Genomic DNA, 17,514 nt, shown 5'->3' on the forward strand with positions numbered 1-17,514 from the left:
TTTACAGTTTTTGGATATGTGTGAAATCATGTGCAAAATAAATCAGCATTGTTTTTCAGTGAAGTTCTCCTAAAAAAAGAAAATAAAAAATATTTTTTTCCCTTGAGGCAGCGAGGTGTAAGCTTGTTATGCAAAACTATGCAAATAAGCTATGCAAATAAGATATAGAGGGGGGTTCATTAAATGAAGAGGTTAGGGGGACTGTACAGCACTTCTCTCTATCACCTCTGCTGTGTTTGTCTCAACAAATCCAAATTCAACAATGTGATAAGCCAATAGGCTCCTCAAGGTCAAGGTTAATGAAAGTCCTTCCTGTCCCAACAGCTTCATAAAATACTTTTATTTTTTTTTATTTTATTTTTTTTACCACACACACATGCACACACGCACGCACGCACGCACGCACGCACCCACACGCACACACACACACACACGCACACGCACACGCACGCACACACACACACACACACACACACACACACACACGCACGCACACACACACACGCACACACACACACACACACACACACACACACACACACACACACCTGCCAGTGGAGAATGATGCTCCAGAAGAGGCCGAGAATCAATTTGTGATTCCCATCAACAATGTCTGCCCCTCCGATATTCACCAACTCAACCTGAAGGACAGGGAGGGAGAAGGAGGGAGGGAGGGAGGGAGAGGGGGAGAGGGAGGGAGGGAGAGGGGGGAATCAGAATATTGAGTTCTCGACAAAGATACAAGATGTTTATTGTCACTCGATGTACAAATAGACACGTGTGAAATTCTTGAGCTGTGTCTTGAGCTGTGTGTCATTCTTGTTGTGCGACTTATTGGTACATCAACATCAGAACATCCTTATCAATATTACAATATGTTGTCGTACATAGTATTGCTGTTGCTATATATAGTATATTGCATGTTGCCTAGGGGTTTGAGTCATTACTGGGTGTGTTTTATTTAGTATTTAGGAGGCTGGTGGCCTGGGGGATGAAGCTGTTTCTCAGCCTGCTTGTCTGAGTTTTTGGGGTTCTGTATCTCCTCCCTGATGGTAGCAAGGAGAACAGGTTGTTGAGTGCGTGGTTTGGGTCTTTGATTATTTTCACCCGAAATACTACATTTCCCACAATGCACTGGGCTCGCGTGGCCTTCGTTTTCATGCCCACCCCTCAGGCATTTGGCTGATATCAAACTCCAGTAGGTGGCGGTAATGCACATATATGTTTGCCAACCGCCATAAAACTCAAAGAAGAAGAAGAAGAAGAAGAAGGCTTCGACAATAAAAGATACAAAGAAGAAGAAATAAATCGAAAATAAAATTGCCTCCAAATTGCACCAAATGTAAACGGTAGTATATATGTCGGGAGATGTCTTCATAAAAAAAAATTCATGCATTTTAAGGCATTTTCGTAGGAGTTACGCGCATCTGATGTTGTAACTATTTTCTGTAAAAATGTGTAAAAATGGGTACATTGCTCAGCGTTGATTTCGTTACTTCAACTCACCTACTACTATGTAAAATTTGACGAGCTTTCCAATGCCGCCAGTCCCGTGTCGATTAGTGGTAAATGGTAAATGGCCTGCATTTATATAGCGCTTTTATCCAAAGCGCTTTACAATCAGTAGGTAGTCTACATTCACCCATTCATACACCGATGGCGGCAGGCTGCCACACAGGGTGCCTACACACCATTGGGAGCAAGGAGGGTTAAGTGTCTTGCCCAAGGACACAACGACAGCAGCTGGGAGGGAGCGGGGATCGAGCCGCCAACCCTTGCGTCATTGGCCGACCCGCTCTACCTCCTGAGCTAAAGCCGCCCCAAGTGCTTCCGTTCCCGAGATAATGGTCTCTTTGCAAGGAACTATGGGAAGCTAACCTAGCTACAGTATGCTATGCGGGTGAACAAGATGGCTGCCTTTTGCTTTTCGTCGAGAGCTCTGAAGGGGCGTGGAGGACCTCTAGAGGCGGGACCATGGCTCACAAGACTTGTAGTTCATAGGCGCTCGAGTTCCGCAAGCGGGGAGGGAAGCCGGGTGACGCGTAACGCGTCATCCGGCTTCCCTAAAAATGTGAGAGATGCCTGATAGGTCAGGCAGTGAAGCTCCAATTTCAAAATATTTCAACGGATTCTAAAACCTTAGGGGCGTGAGATTGATATATATTCATATTCCCCACGGTAAAGCCGTCCTTTAAGAGTCAAGTATGCGTGTATGTGTGTGTGTGTGTGTGTGTGTGTGTGTGCATGTGTATGTGTGAGTGAGAGAGAGAAAGGTAAACACAACTTGAAAGGCAGTTTAATTTAGTTAACTGTTTGCAGAGTCTAACCAGCTATTTATCCAATGTATATTAATGCAGTCAAATGCATAATATTAAACTCTCACTCATAATCATATCAGGATAACGATCTGTGTGTGTGAGTGTGTGCGCGTGTGTGTGCGCGTGTGTGTTTGTGTGTGTGTGCGTGTGTGTGTGCGTGTGTGCGTGTGTGTGTGTGTGTGCGCGTGTGTGTGTGTGTGTGTGCGTGCGTGCGTGCGTGTGTGTGTGTGTGTGTGTGTGTGCGTGCACGCATACTCACATTGTTCTTCTGCAAGATCTGCAGGGCACGGTTGACATTGTTGAGCGAGTGAACACGTGTGAATCCTCTCTCCAACTTCACCTACGCGCACACACACACACACACACACACACACACACACACACACACACACACACACACACACACGCACAAACACACACCAGACAGTATAGATTATTGAGGCATAACAGACCCTGCTCGGGGGCTTCCGTGAGTGCTACAAATGGCCACATTACAATAAAAGCATGTGTGTGTGTGTTTGTGTGTGTGTGTGTGTGTGTGTGTGTGTGTGTGTGTGTGTGTGTGTGTGTCTGCGCGTGAGTGTGTGTGCCCCATTACAATAAGAGAGATAGAATCAAACAAAGGACAAAGATGGTACTGTCACTCTTGAGACAGAAGTGGGTAGCGAGAGGAGAGACGGAGGAGAGGAGGGAAGGGGGGAAAGGTGGAGAGAGGTGGAGAAAGAATGAGAAAGACAGAGAGAGAGACAGAGGACAGGATAGAGAGAGAGAGAGAAAGAGAGATTCCGACAAAAGGACAAAAGGTGCAGGAGGAGAGCTGGAGGGTGAGAGGAAAAAAGGTGAAAGTAGTCTGTGTGCATCTGTGTGTGTGTGTGTGTGTGTGTGTGTGTGTGTGTGTGTGTGTGTGTGTGTGTGTGTGTTTGTGTGTGTGTGTGTGTGTGTGTGTTGTGTGAGCAGGGGTGTGTGTGTGTGTGTGTGTGTGTGTGTGTGTGTGTGTGTGTGTGTGTGTGTGTGTGTGTGTGTGTGTGTGTGTGTGTGTGCGCGTGCGTGCGCGCCCGTGTGTATGTTTGTGTGTGTGAGTGTGTGTGTACCAGCTCATGTCCTGCCAGCCCCTCCAGCAGCTCCAGCAGACGTCGTCCATCACACAGGTCCGAGAACAGATCCTGGATGGGTGGTTTCCCTGTCTACACACACACACACACACACACACACACACACACACACACACACACACACACACACACACACACACACACACACACACACACACACACACACACACACACACAGTTTAATAAATATTTCACTTGAATCCACAATGAAAAAATTATAATACACATTAAATGTAAATATTCAAGCAGTTCAATGGTCAAAGGACATTAGATAGTGTTATGAACAGTTTTGGGCACTAATGCATTACTATGTAACTTAGTTACTGTAATTTCATTATTTTCCCCAGTAACAAGTAGTGTAAGGCATTACAACTTCCAAAACAGTAATGAGTGTATATTACAGCTATGAATCCAGTGCTAGCACAGCGCTAAAACAGAGTGTGGAGGTTGGAGAGACGACTGCGTTGCCAGAACATGATTTGTTTTTTTGTCCTAGGTAGGTAAATAAATAAAAAGTATGCAGTTTGGCTGATTGTTGACTCCTTCTCTAAGGTTCATTATTGTTCCAATAAAGTGGATTCAGTTCTAAAAGGAGCTGGCTGGCTGTATGTCATTTTTACAGAATGGGAGTAGCAGAATTAATATAGTAAAGTAATGAGTAACGTAACTAATTACTTCTGATACCAAGTCATAAATAAAGTAATTGTATTACTTGTTAAAGGAGTAATACAGTAATAAGTAATAATTATTATATTATATTAACACGTTCACTGCCATTGACGAGATATCTCGTCTTACAAAATCCAACGGTTGACTGCCAATGACGAGATATCTCGTCTTAAAAAAAATTAAAAAAAAATTGACGGTGGGACGTGGATCAACGCCCCCCACGTCTCCTATAAAAATATTGGAGCCACTGAACGTGTACAACCCATTCCACCGACCCACTAAGTGGCGACAGTGCTCTCCAGACTAGAAAAAGCCAGCCAAAACTGCAGGGGAACGCGCGAGGAAACCATTCTCTCATACTGTAAAATGGATTGGCGAAAACGCTTTCGCTTTCGCGCATTATCGCGCTGGGAGCTGGCGGTGGGGGATTGCAAATTTGCATAATAGATTATGGGTGAAACACACTTTGAAACACCAGCAGAAAGCGCAGAATCGCACGCAGCTTCATTCCAGCTGAGCTCAACCGAAAACCCAGAAACGAACGAGCCTCATTCTCATACTGTAGGCGAAAACGCTTTCACGCTGGTGCACGCGGGCGCACAACGGTGGGGGGTTCCAAAAATAGACTGGGTGGAAAACACACTTTGAAACACGCAGCATAAAGCCTAGAATCGCACAAAGCTTCATCAAAGCTCTCAAACCCAAGAAACGAGTGAGCCCCATCCAGACTCACCGACGAGGGGGCCGCCAGGGAGGGAGGCTGCTCACTGCTCAGACAGGCAGTAGAAACTCGCTTGTGACAAACGCTGCTGAAAGCCACCAGACACGCCCACGGAGGGAGGAGTTTGAAGGAGAGGGCGTTCAGAACTATATTGTTTAGATGTCTGATCTCTGACTGATGCCAAAAATAAATGGTTAAAGTGACTGTTCTGCCTGTTTCAGTCTCAGACGCTGAAACCATGCTGTACTCAACGGCTAATATCTACATAACTACTAACTCTACAAACTAACTCTTTTAGACAGAGAAAGCACACATTCTATTAGTACTTTTGTGAACTTTGTGTTCACAAAGTCCAAGCAGAAAATAATCCTCGGCTCTTGTAAAATGAGCCAGAATCCTCAAAAAAACCCTCTGGCAGAAGCTACCTACAGTAAAAAAAAAACGTCTGGCAGTGAATGTGTATTAAGTAACTTGCCCGACACTGGTTATGAATATAGGGCATTTTTCTGTGAAGTTTGTTTCAGGTGTGTTGGAACGGTGCCAGCCTAATTGGACCACCTGACCAGGCAGCAGGGCTATAAAAGTCTCTCCTCACCTCTGACCTCTCTCTCTCTCTCTCTCTCTCTCTCTCTCTCTCTCTCTCTCTCTCTCTCTCTCTCTCTCTCTCTCTCTCTCTCTCTCTCTCTCTCTCTCTCTCTCTCTCTCTCTCTCTCTCTCTCTCTCTCTCTCTCTCTCTCTCTCTCTCTCTCTCTCTCTCTCTCTCTCTGTCCTTGCAGCCGACACTGCAGCCACAGGCTCTCCAGGCTGACTGTCCTGTTTGACTCCTCTACTGTACCTTTGTGCCCTTGAGCAATATACAGTAGAAAGCATTGCTTGGTCCACATGGCCAGACCACTAATTACTACAAAGACTAGTAGCCTACATAATACTGTACAAATTAGATAGTTAGAAAGCAATGAGAGTTTTTTTTATCGAGTTTTTTCAGATTTTTCACCCATTTTCTCCCCAATTGTACTTGGCCAATTCCCAATGTCCCGGTCGTTGCTCCCTCTGCCGATCTGGGGAGAGTTGTAGACTAGCACATGCTTCCGCCAATACATGTGCAGTCGCCAGCCGCTTCTTTTCACCTGACAGCGAGGTGATTGAACGGCAGGATGTAGCGCGTGGGAGGATTCTCCCCAGTCCCGCTCCCCCTCCACCGAACAGGCGCCCCGCCGCCCATAGAGTTTTTGCTCGTGCAGCGACCAGGACTCATACAACACCAGCTTCCCACCCGCAGACACGGCCAATTGTGTCTGTAAGAACGTCTGACCAAGCCAGAAGTACCGCTGCTGGGAATTGAACCCGGGACTTTGCAGCGATAGGCGAGTGCTTTTACCTCTAATCTACCCAGATGCCCCTTAGCAATGAGAGTTATGTAACACTCTCTGTGCCCTCTGAGCTCGTGGCGTCTCTGCTGAACTCACTACACTCAGCTGCAGGAGGGGAAAGCCTCCTTCCTGTCTGATATCGTGTTTCTGTGCACGGCTTGAGAATGTACAAGGCCAAAAGATCAGAACCACCATCTTACAATCTTACAAATATATCTAAGACCTGAGCTGAGTGTATTTACTGTAGGGTAGTTTGTCGGAGAAGATTTGATTCATGTAAAGGTCAAATGCCCAACCTACATATCAGAGTTGGGAAGCTACTTTGAAAATAACAAGCTACCAGCTACTTCACAGTGGAAGAGGTTGCAGGCTGGACATGAATGCATTATCTTGGCCTTTGCAGTGGTCAAGGTGAAAGAGAGTGTTATTTTCACTATATAAGGAACAGCCAAATATAACCGCTATTATGGCTTTCATACAATGGTTACCATCGCATGTGTATTATTGACTGAGAAGTTTGCCGTCTATTACAAAGAGAAGGGTACTGGATGAATGAATTAAATACACTCTCCCCTTATGAATGAACGCTAAGAGAAAATAAGGAATACTGCTAACTGGCAGCCTGCTTCCCACAGGATCTGGCACAGCAACCAATACAAGCCGGTTAGCCATGCTTGGTAGCAGAGGAATCAGCAGCAGGGCCGCTTGGCTGAAGCCTGGAAAACATGACACTGACATACAGTACACAGCAGTAACCTCTCTGACAGCCAAATGTCAAATATATCTAGAGGCCAAACACACATTTGGATGTGTTACAGTCATTTGCAATAGATTGTGGCTATTGCAAATGGCAGCTACTCTGTTGGCATAACCTGTATCTAGTTTTGACAGTCAAGCACAGAATATCCTCGCCTACAGCACTACATCAGCATTGTAATAAATGGAATGGGACACGCAGATGCACAAACTCTCTCTCTCTCTCTCTCTCTGTCTCTCTCTCACACACTCTCTCTCTCTCACACACACACACACACACACACACACACACACACACACACACACACACACACACACACTGCACAGAACAATTTCTCACACAGAGAGAGAGAGAGAGAGAGAGAGAGAGAGAGAGAAGGAGAGTGGGGAGGGAGGAAAAGATAAGCACACATATAAAGCTGATGTATACATATGCAAGCACTGATGCATAATGTGCAAATACACACTCTCTCTCTCTCTCTCACACACACACACACACACACACACACACACACACACACACACACACACACACACACACACACACACACACACACACACACACACACACACACACAGCCTACATTCATCCCCAAGTCCTAACATTAACACATTACAGGGCCATTCACATCTAGAGCGATCACTACAACTATAAATATAAAAAGATGTCAATTGTTTGAACTAAATAGAACGTCTGCATTCCCACTACAACAATAACTATAACAATATCTCAAACTCGAAGGGCGCTCCACCTCCACCAATATTGGTGCTGTTATTGCTTGTTCGTGAGTCGGAGCCGGATGAAAAATGTAATGGGTTCTTCCATTGGCCCATGCTACACCCTTCCACCAAGTTTCATGAAAAGCCAGTTACAAGGTATTGGAGGTACTGTAAACATGACTATGGGCCCTATTCTCCCACAGGCCTTCGGTGCAAAAACTGGCCTTAAACGCAAAAAAACGTGCCTTGCGCCTGCCTCGGGAAGATATCAACATGGCTTTAGGCCCCGAAATGCGCTTTAGGCGAAATAGGCGTGGCGCAGTCCCAGAATGGGCGAGAATGGGCGTTTCGGCCTTAAATACCGGCCTAATGATATCTTCCTGCCTGGCGTAAATTTAGCGCTTTGCGCTTTTGAAAACCAGGCCTATTCAGTGCGCTGGTTGCGCGGAGCGCTCCTCTGCCTCTCCTCTGTCCCTTCTCTCTGTGTCACTCCCTCTCTCTTGTTCATCAGTCTGACAGGCACAATACGACTGCTTAAAGTTCGCCGGTTCTCTCTCTCTCTCTCAGAAAAAAGAAGTTGTTATACTGTACATAGTATAACAACATGACAGTTTTTTCTAACATGACAGTTTTGAGCCCGTGACATTCAGAGGCTATTGCATCATCCTACCTGTGCAGTGAAGGCGAGAGAAAACGAGATCATTCTGGCCAAACATTCACTGCCTGGCTTCCCTGCAACAGCCAGACATGTGAAATCTCCCAGCATGCATTGGGCTAATACATTTCGATAATAAATCGCATCCAAATTAGCCTAAATAGTTAGAAAGGTACATCGAAATAGATCGAAATAATGTGTAATGTTACCACAACATGCTATTGTAGAACATTTCAATATTGGACAAAATAAAATCGCGAAATCCAAACACAACCCTATGTGAAACATATATGTCATCCTAGGCCTATATATATCCCTTGTCGATTTAACGTGATTTAGATAAGTGACAGCGTAACGCGCTTCTACTGTCATGTGCTATACTGTGATGTCTGCTCCAATAAATTGGCCCTACTTCACATTTAGTTTTACAATAAAAACACATTTCTGCAATGACTTTACATAATGTAGGCTATATTTATGTGCATCATTCTACCTGTGCAGCAGGGGAGAGAAAACGATATCATTCTGGACAAACTTTCACCAATCTAATTAATCTCATCACAGGGATAGGCTATATTTTTCTAGCTGATGCGTTTAGAACATTCTTTTCACTTTGATCTTGCTATAGTGTAGCGTATTTACATGCTTGCAGTATTTAAACTGCAGTTAGATTGGTTTGAGAATAAGTACTCTGGGCTGCATCTGGCGTTGAGCGCAGTTCATAGGCTGATGCAACGATAGAGCCCTATATGTTTGGCTCGGTGTCAAAGCAGCCACAACAATGAGACATTTTCAACCAATTAAATTGAGGTTAGGGTTAGGGTTAGGGTTGGAAAGAAACTGATGGGGCAATATGGTTGCCCTCTACCTTGATGGCTTAGTTTACTGAGGAATAATAAAAGCATATTATTATTATAAAAGCATTATTGTTGTCGTGAAGACTTGAGCAACACTGTATCATTCTAGTTTATAGCACTGACTGTTAAGTCACAGGTTTATAGTTACAGTATCTTTATATTGTTTTATTTATTATTGTAACAATCAAGGGGCAACCTCTGCCGCTGAAAAAAATAAGCCAATGTGAAAAGTAGGGATGTTCATTTTGAACAATTTCCATAATCGAAATTCGGGAAAATTAACTATCGATTATCGATAGCGTAATAATAATAATAATAATAATAATAATAATAATAATAATATATATATATATATATATATATTTTTTTAACTCTGGTCTGGTAATAACATTGCGCGCTCTCGGCCAGCTATAATGGAGATGCCGCTGTGTAGTAAGAATATCAGAAACTAGCGCTGTGGCCAGGTAAACAAACATGTCAGGTTACATGATGTCAGGCAATCGGCGTCTTCCAGCTTAGCTGACAGCAGAGTCAAACCCGCGGTAACGTTGACAACCATAGTCAGTTTTGTTGGCACAAAGGCCCCTGCCCAGCCAGAAAACTAGAGACTATATGAAGCTCCACCTCACGTTAGTCGGCTGTGCAATGGAGTGGGGCGAGGAGGAACGAATTCCACCCAAACCTAGTCCGCAAAAAAAATAAAAAATAAATAATAATAATAATAATAATAATAATAATAATAATAATAATAATAATAATAATAATAAAGGTAATAATCTGAAAAAAATCCATGTGATCGAATTCATTCCTCAACGATCAATTATCGATTATCGATAATTGATGAACATCCCTAGTGGAAAGTGCCTTAAACCTGCATTCTTTCTAATGGCTAGCAGGGGGTCACTCGACTAGCTGCAAAAAGAAGTCTATGTGAAAATGACCCTACTTCTCACTTGATTTATGACCTCAGTCAACACTTTCCTAATACGTTTGTGGTCTTCTCCAATACAGCATGGTGTTCATTTAGTAAAGTATGGTCTCATTAGAGTAAAATAGATGATAAAGCAGATTCTGTTTTGGGCGTGATTGACAGGTCACCTGTCCAGTGATTGCGCAGCTTGCCGATCATGGACCAAATAGGAGGCGGCTCTGTGGGAAAGCCTGGGCCCCGTTCCAATACCCATACTTGTACTTCTTTCTTGTAGTATGTACTGCCGCTGCCCTCACAAAGTATGGATTGTAGTGTGCAGCATGCATGCAAAATGCATACTATTGGGACACACTACATCTGTCGTCACGTGAGCTTCCTGAACTCCGACCTCTTGCTCACTTCCGCCGACGTCCGCAGCGCCACATTTGAGTTTTTTTTTTTTTTTCCCAATAAACAAAGTCTGGCAGTAACAAACAGTACATTATACAAAAAATTCAGACTAAACATTTACAAAATTGGAACAGACAATCAAATAAACAAAATAAAATAAATAAAGCAAAAACATTAAGTCAGAGATCTAAATAGGAATCAAGATATGCATGTTTTGGTACACACCATGCTTGTTTGTTTTTAACATATTTCAAGGCTTTCTTAAAGTTAATTATCTCATTCATGAACACGCAGCTCAGTCAGTGCGACGTAACTCCAGTAGGTGGCGGTAATGCACAAAAGGTTGTTTGCCAACCGCCATAAAACATTAGAAGAAGAAGAAGAAGACATAACTTCCTGCTGCGCAAAGGATTGTGGGGAAGTTTGGCTGAAGCAGCATGCATCGATGCATACTCCGAAATAGGAGCTGATGTAGTACAACATCCTGGTACTCTTGGCATACTGCATCTGACATACTATGTATTGGGACATACTAAATCTTTTTTTGCCTACTAAATAGTATGGAAGTATGGGTATTGGAACGGGGCCCTGGTCTCACACTAGCTGCTTCTGGCTCCACCCAAAAAAGATGGCGACAGTCACAATGCCAAAACTCGAGACTTCAAAACGGGAGTCCACAAACCAATGTGTGAAGTCACAGTGGCTATGCATGTTTTTATACAGCATATGGGGAAAATCCAATTATTCGTCACCTTTGACCTTTAGAGGATTTGCCTCATGTTTCTATCTTTGTGAGGACATTTGGTTCTCAAAAGATTGAAATACAAGAGCACTAAACACACACACACACACACACACACACACACACACACACACACACACACACACACACACACACACATATGAGAAATGAGTCTGTGGTGTTTGGCATTCTGCTCACGTCCTCATAGAGGTCATTGTACTCATTGCCATCACTATTTGCTGAAGATGAAAAGATGGATGTGTGTGTGTGTGTGCACGTGTGTGTGTGTGTGTGTGTGTGTGTGTGTGCGTGTGCGCGCGCGCGCGTGTGTGTGTGTGTGTGTGCGTGTGTGTGTGTGGTGTGTGTGCGAGCGTGCGTGTGTGTTGATGGAAGTCCTAGTTGCTGTTTGAAAAAGATCAAAAGATACATACTGTAAGTGCTAAATCGAATCAGAAAGCAGCCTGCCTCAAGAGCAGCCTGTGATTTGGCACTTATTTGTTGTCACATGACCCCAAAACTACTTTCTCAATGTTGGGGTACAGGACACATCACAACGGATTCATTTGGGCCAACGTAACAGCTCAACACTCCCAGCCACAGACAGCAAAGTCAGCCAATTAAAGTGTCAGTTAACAACGCTCTCTGATTGGCTGTGTTAACAACAATGCTGAGGCAGCTCTTCGGTTGTCCTGTACTGCCAAAATGGGTCAGAAAAGAACAAATCAGTCATAGTTTTCCCAGTTGATAGACACACATCAGTGTGTCCCGCATCAATATGATCTGACTTTACATGGAGATTTGAACCCAAAATACTGTACAATGCAGACATTCAGATTTTGTTCACCGACAACGCAAAAACACCGTATGTGTGAGTGGATCCCTGCCCCCAACATACACTGTATAATAAATATGGACATAGCCACCCATTGGTTTGTGGACTCGTGTTTTGTGGACTGGAGGTTTGGCATTTTGGCGTCTGCCAGAGACCAGGGGTTTCCCACAGAGCCACCTGCTGCCAGAGACCAGGGGTTTCCCACAGAGCCACCTGCTGCCAGAGACCAGGGGTTTCCCACAGAGCCACCTGCTGCCAGAGACCAGGGGTTTCCCACAGAGCCACCTGCTGCCAGAGACCAGGGGTTTCCCACAGAGCCACCTGCTGCCAGAGACCAGGGGTTTCCCACAGAGCCACCTGCTGCCAGAGACCAGGGGTTTCCCACAGAGCCACCTGCTGCCAGAGACCAGGGGTTTCCCACAGAGCCACCTGCTGCCAGAGACCAGGGGTTTCCCACAGAGCCACCTGCTGCCAGAGACCAGGGGTTTCCCACAGAGCCACCTGCTGCCAGAGACCAGGGGTTTCCCACAGAGCCACCTGCTGCCAGAGACCAGGGGTTTCCCACAGAGCCACCTGCTGCCAGAGACCAGGGGTTTCCCACAGAGCCACCTGCTGCCAGAGACCAGGGGTTTCCCACAGAGCCACCTGCTGCCAGAGACCAGGGGTTTCCCACAGAGCCACCTGCTGCCAGAGACCAGGGGTTTCCCACAGAGCCACCTGCTGCCAGAGACCAGGGGTTTCCCACAGAGCCACCTGCTGCCAGAGACCAGGGGTTTCCCACAGAGCCACCTGCTGCCAGAGACCAGGGGTTTCCCACAGAGCCACCTGCTGCCAGAGACCAGGGGTTTCCCACAGAGCCACCTGCTGCCAGAGACCAGGGGTTTCCCACAGAGCCACCTGCTGCCAGAGACCAGGGGTTTCCCACAGAGCCACCTGCTGCTCAGAGACCAGGGGTTTCCCACAGAGCCACCTGCTGCTCAGAGACCAGGGGTTTCCCACAGAGCCACCTGCTGCCAGAGACCAGGGGTTTCCCACAGAGCCACCTGCTGCTCAGAGACCAGGGGTTTCCCACAGAGCCACCTGCTGCTCCGTCAGGAACTGCAGTCTTTGGCACCGCATTGGCTTCATCTATCCAAGCCCGAGGTTGCCGCTTGATCCTCAATTAGCGGTGAAGAAGCGTTTACTGGTTCAAGTGGTTTTCTGCTGACAGTCTGAGAGCGCTTCTAAATACTGATATTCATTTAATACCAAGTACCCCTGGAGAAGTGCTCTGTTAGAGTGTACTGGAAATACAATGTGAATTAGCACAGGATGGAGAGAGAGAGAAACTGGAGAGAGAGAAATAAAATCATTCACTTTGTCTCTCTTTTTCTATGGGTGTGTGAGAGAGCAAGAGGCGGAGATGGTGTGTGTGTGTGTGTGTGTGTGTGTGTGTGTGTGTGTGTGTGTGTGTGTGTGTGTGTGTATGTGTGTGTGTGTGTGTGTGTAGCCTCTCTTTCTGTATAGTAATATCCAAGGCCACATATTAGTGCCTTATAGTCTCCCATTTCTCATGTGTGTTCTGTACTTATAACCCACGCCCACACACAGACACACGCCGTGTCCACAAATCCATTCAAATAATACACACACGCGCGCGCGCGCACGCACGCACATGCACACACGCACGCACGCACGCACGCACACACACACAAACACAGTGCCGGTGTGGAGAATGACTCAATAACGGCAAGTCTCTGGACAATCCACAATATGCCGAGAGGCGTCGAGGGCAGACAGTGGCGGAGAGAGAGAGAGAGAGAGAGAGACAGAGAGAGAGAGAGAGACAGAGAGACAGAGAGAGAGAGAGAGGAATAGGACAAGTGAGAATGAGTGTGTGGGAGAGGGAGTGCAAATAGAGAGAGAGAGTGAGAGAGAGTGAGAGTGACAAAAAGCTCAAAAAAGGAGAGGGAGAAAACATTGATATAGAAAGGATTGGTTTCTCAGGATTGTCGTAAGTAATTGGAAAGTAGATGTTTTTTTCCTGGTCTTTTTGACGCGATGCTTGGGGTGCCATTGCTACCACAAGTCAAGTACTAATGCATGCCAGATGCAGGATAGGTCACTTTGGATACCATGACAGTAATAAAGCAGGATAGATGTAGGATATGATTTGTACATGGTGCTGCCTTGCCAAACAAAAAGGAGATAACAAGAGAGACTTTCAAAGAAGGCTCACCTCCTCATAATGACTTACCTCACGAGGCATGTCACAAGTCTCACACAAGATCATCTCACTGCTCACCGTGCTAAATCAAGTGTTGTCAAAGAATTAGCTCAGTTTAGCTGATTTTAAATCTGTTATGACAACGCTAATAAACCGTCTACATGAGAAGGTCATTTAAATTGAAGTGAACGTAGAATGAGCGAGCGGAGAATATTCGGGTGAAAAGCTATGAAATAAATGAAAGATTTACCCAGACAAAAGCTTTATGCTGACATGTCTGTATCGTCATGCAGCGAATCGATTAAATAAGGAGAGACTGTCAATTATCTTTCAGTATGTCACCGCCCCCCCCACCAAAAAATAGTGTATGAGGATAATAATGATCGAACTTGAGGTGTTTCTTGGAGAGTGAAGGAGGTCCAGAGTGCATTATGCAGGCTGTCGTACTACTAAAACCTACAAGAAAAGTAAGGCACTATAATTCATATTTACAAAACGGATAGTTCCGGTCCTTGATTATGATTGGCTGAACCGCATTTGGAGCCGTTGTAAAATACAAATATAAACACACAGCGGTGACAGCATCACAGTGTTAAGCCGTTTTCCCACATGCGTACCGGAAAATTACCTGTAAGTCAATATCGGACATTTCCCTTCACACTTCGGCTCGCGCATGTGGGAATCTATCAGCGAATTTGCCAGTATGTTGGGGGCGGGGGGAGGGGGGAGCTTATTTGGGGGGTCGGCAAAACTCGAAATAACTTCGCTTGTCAGTTGTCACACAATAAATCACACTCGTTTGACTTAAGAGCAGCGTCAAGCCGCCAGCGTAATAAACACAGCCGATTTACCCTCTCTGCTCGAGAGCAGCAGCCACGGACAGACACAGCGAGAAAGGCTTGCAAGCTGCTCAACGCTTGTATGTATGTAGAGAAAGCAAAATGCACAAGCGAAATCTGGAAGTAGTTTGCTTTGATGTGCGCGAATGATTAGATGATGCACTTTGAAGAAGTTGGGATCCGTGTCTGAGAGAAATAGTTGCTGGTTCGATGTTTATCCGTTCACCTGCGTTGAAGCACTTTTTACAGACTGGCTGCGTTTGATGTGTCCGGGTTGCCTTCGGAAATCAGCAAGCTGACATACTGCTGTTATTAGGCTATCACAAGATCATTTCGCCAGATTGCTTTAATGTGCGCGAATGATTAGATTATGCCCGCTGGAACATTAAGCAACGTGTGTAGGCTACTCCTCGCCCATGATTGAAGGACCGCTGTCGCGGAAAATGACTGGACCCGTTTCCACTTGCGTCTCCTTAAGAGCATACCGCTCTTCTGACTGGCTAGAGACTGGTGAAATGTCGGGGACGACGGGGTCGCGCTTATACCGGCACGGCGCCTTTCTCACATGCAGGCATTAGACCACGTACCGGTCATTTTGCGGTACAAAGCGCATGTGGGAAAAGGGCTTTAGTGTGGCATGTTAGCTAGCTAGGTTAGCTAAGCCGGTAGCCTGGGTAAACCCATCCCCCACGTGACCTGCTCTCAGACCTGTTCTCAGTCACTATGGTCTGGAGAACGAGCCATTCAAACCGATTTCTAGCGGGTGTTGGGCCCCCCTCGATAGACCACTCCACCAGCCAACCGTCATCCAATCAGCTTGGTGCACAGAGCACATGCGCAGTGCAACAGATGGCATCATCACTCTGCGACCTTTGTTGTTAGCGCTCGAGCTAACTCCACCTAGCTAACTCACCGAGCTAACTCACTAGGCTACTGCTAGCAACCACAAGGAGCGCGATGGCTACTACCAATGTGAACGATTTTTGCAGGTTATTTTAAAATCAATGCTAAAACATTTTAGGGTAAAATATTGACACGAGTAACTGGTGATCTGCAGATGATGTAAACTTTTGTAATAAATGTTATCTCTTGTACTTCAACCTCTGTCTAGTCAATTATAGGACAAGATACACTTAGCCTACTGTAACACAGTCTTGGGTTTTGTCTTCATTGCCTAGAATTATTATGATTATTATTATTATTATTAAAACGATTATGAATTATATTCGCTAAACATTATCTTAACAGACTTACCAGCTTAGGCTTCATTCTGTGATGCGTTTGTTATGGTTTGTTGTTGTTCACTTCCTCCCAGCATGCATTGTGCTACTGTATTTCGCTACTAAATAGCAACCAAATGAGCTGAAATAGATATGAAGGTAGATCTCAATTTTGTGTAATGGTAACACAACCTGCAATTGTATAACATTTCAATATTGGACCAAATAAAACATCGAAATGAAAACACCACCCTATGTGAAACATATATGTAATCCTGGGTCTATATATACCCCTCGTCGATTTAGCGGGATTTAGGTAAGTGACAGCGTAACGCGCTTCTACTGGCATCTCCTACTGTGATGTCCGCTCCAATAAATTGGCTCTACTTCACATTTTAGTTTTACAATAAAAACACATTTATGCAATGACTTTACATAATGTAGGCTATATTTATGTGCATCATCCTACCTGCAGCAGGAGAGAGAAAACTTTATAATAGCCTATTACTGTATAGCCTGGATGACGTTAGCTAATGCTACCCAGCCTTACATTGGCATATGCTGCATTTAGCTTGTGGTATTATGTAGGCTACAGTAATATTGTATAGCTGGCTAGACAGACGAGTTTATCTGGAATCAGTGTGACAAGATCCCTGCTGCTAGCTTGTCTGCCTTTCTGTGTAAGAGTATCTAGCTACAGTATCTGCATTACATGCTACACCATGCAAATATATTTCGATATAATTCAAACAATTAGCCCACTGTACTACTGGACTGTGTATTGCTGTGAAAAAGTTAGATTTGATTGTGTCAAGTGTTACATGTTATATTTTTAACTGAGCTTTGCGGAATTACCTCAACACAATTGTGTTGTGTATCAGCTTTAAATATCCAATATATACAGCATTAAACAAACGACCAGCAGCATTCAAATGTGCAAAAACGTTATATTTATTGAAATGTGGTGATCTCATGTCACATTACATAATGTTATGCCCAAATGGTCTACTGCCCAGAAGCGTCAGTTTACATGTTTGGTAGGGAATTATTTTAATTATGTTAAACCAGCGTTTATCTTCCATAATACATTAAATCATAATCACAATGCTATGAAGACATTCGCTGATCACCACAGAGCAGCACAGACAAGTTTATCAGATAATTTCGCGTAAAATG

At 44.8% G+C, this 17,514-nt stretch overlaps 1 protein-coding gene across 1 annotated transcript in view; it reads right to left on the bottom strand.

Annotated features, from left to right (window-relative positions):
- Window positions 1-17,514, bottom strand: part of dmd (dystrophin) — a gene marked incomplete at its 5' end in the record, with an annotated part of 540,780 nt that overhangs the window by 340,388 nt on the left and 182,878 nt on the right. Inside the window, 3 exons of the mRNA XM_083633507.1 lie at window positions 549-641; window positions 2,578-2,658; window positions 3,410-3,502. Coding sequence (XP_083489633.1) covers window positions 549-641; window positions 2,578-2,658; window positions 3,410-3,502 — 267 coding nt within the window. The remainder of the gene's footprint in view (window positions 1-548; window positions 642-2,577; window positions 2,659-3,409; window positions 3,503-17,514) is intronic.

Source organism: Poromitra crassiceps, assembly GCF_964638095.1.
Source record: "Poromitra crassiceps genome assembly, chromosome: 3".
Lineage (NCBI taxonomy): Eukaryota > Metazoa > Chordata > Actinopteri > Beryciformes > Melamphaidae > Poromitra > Poromitra crassiceps.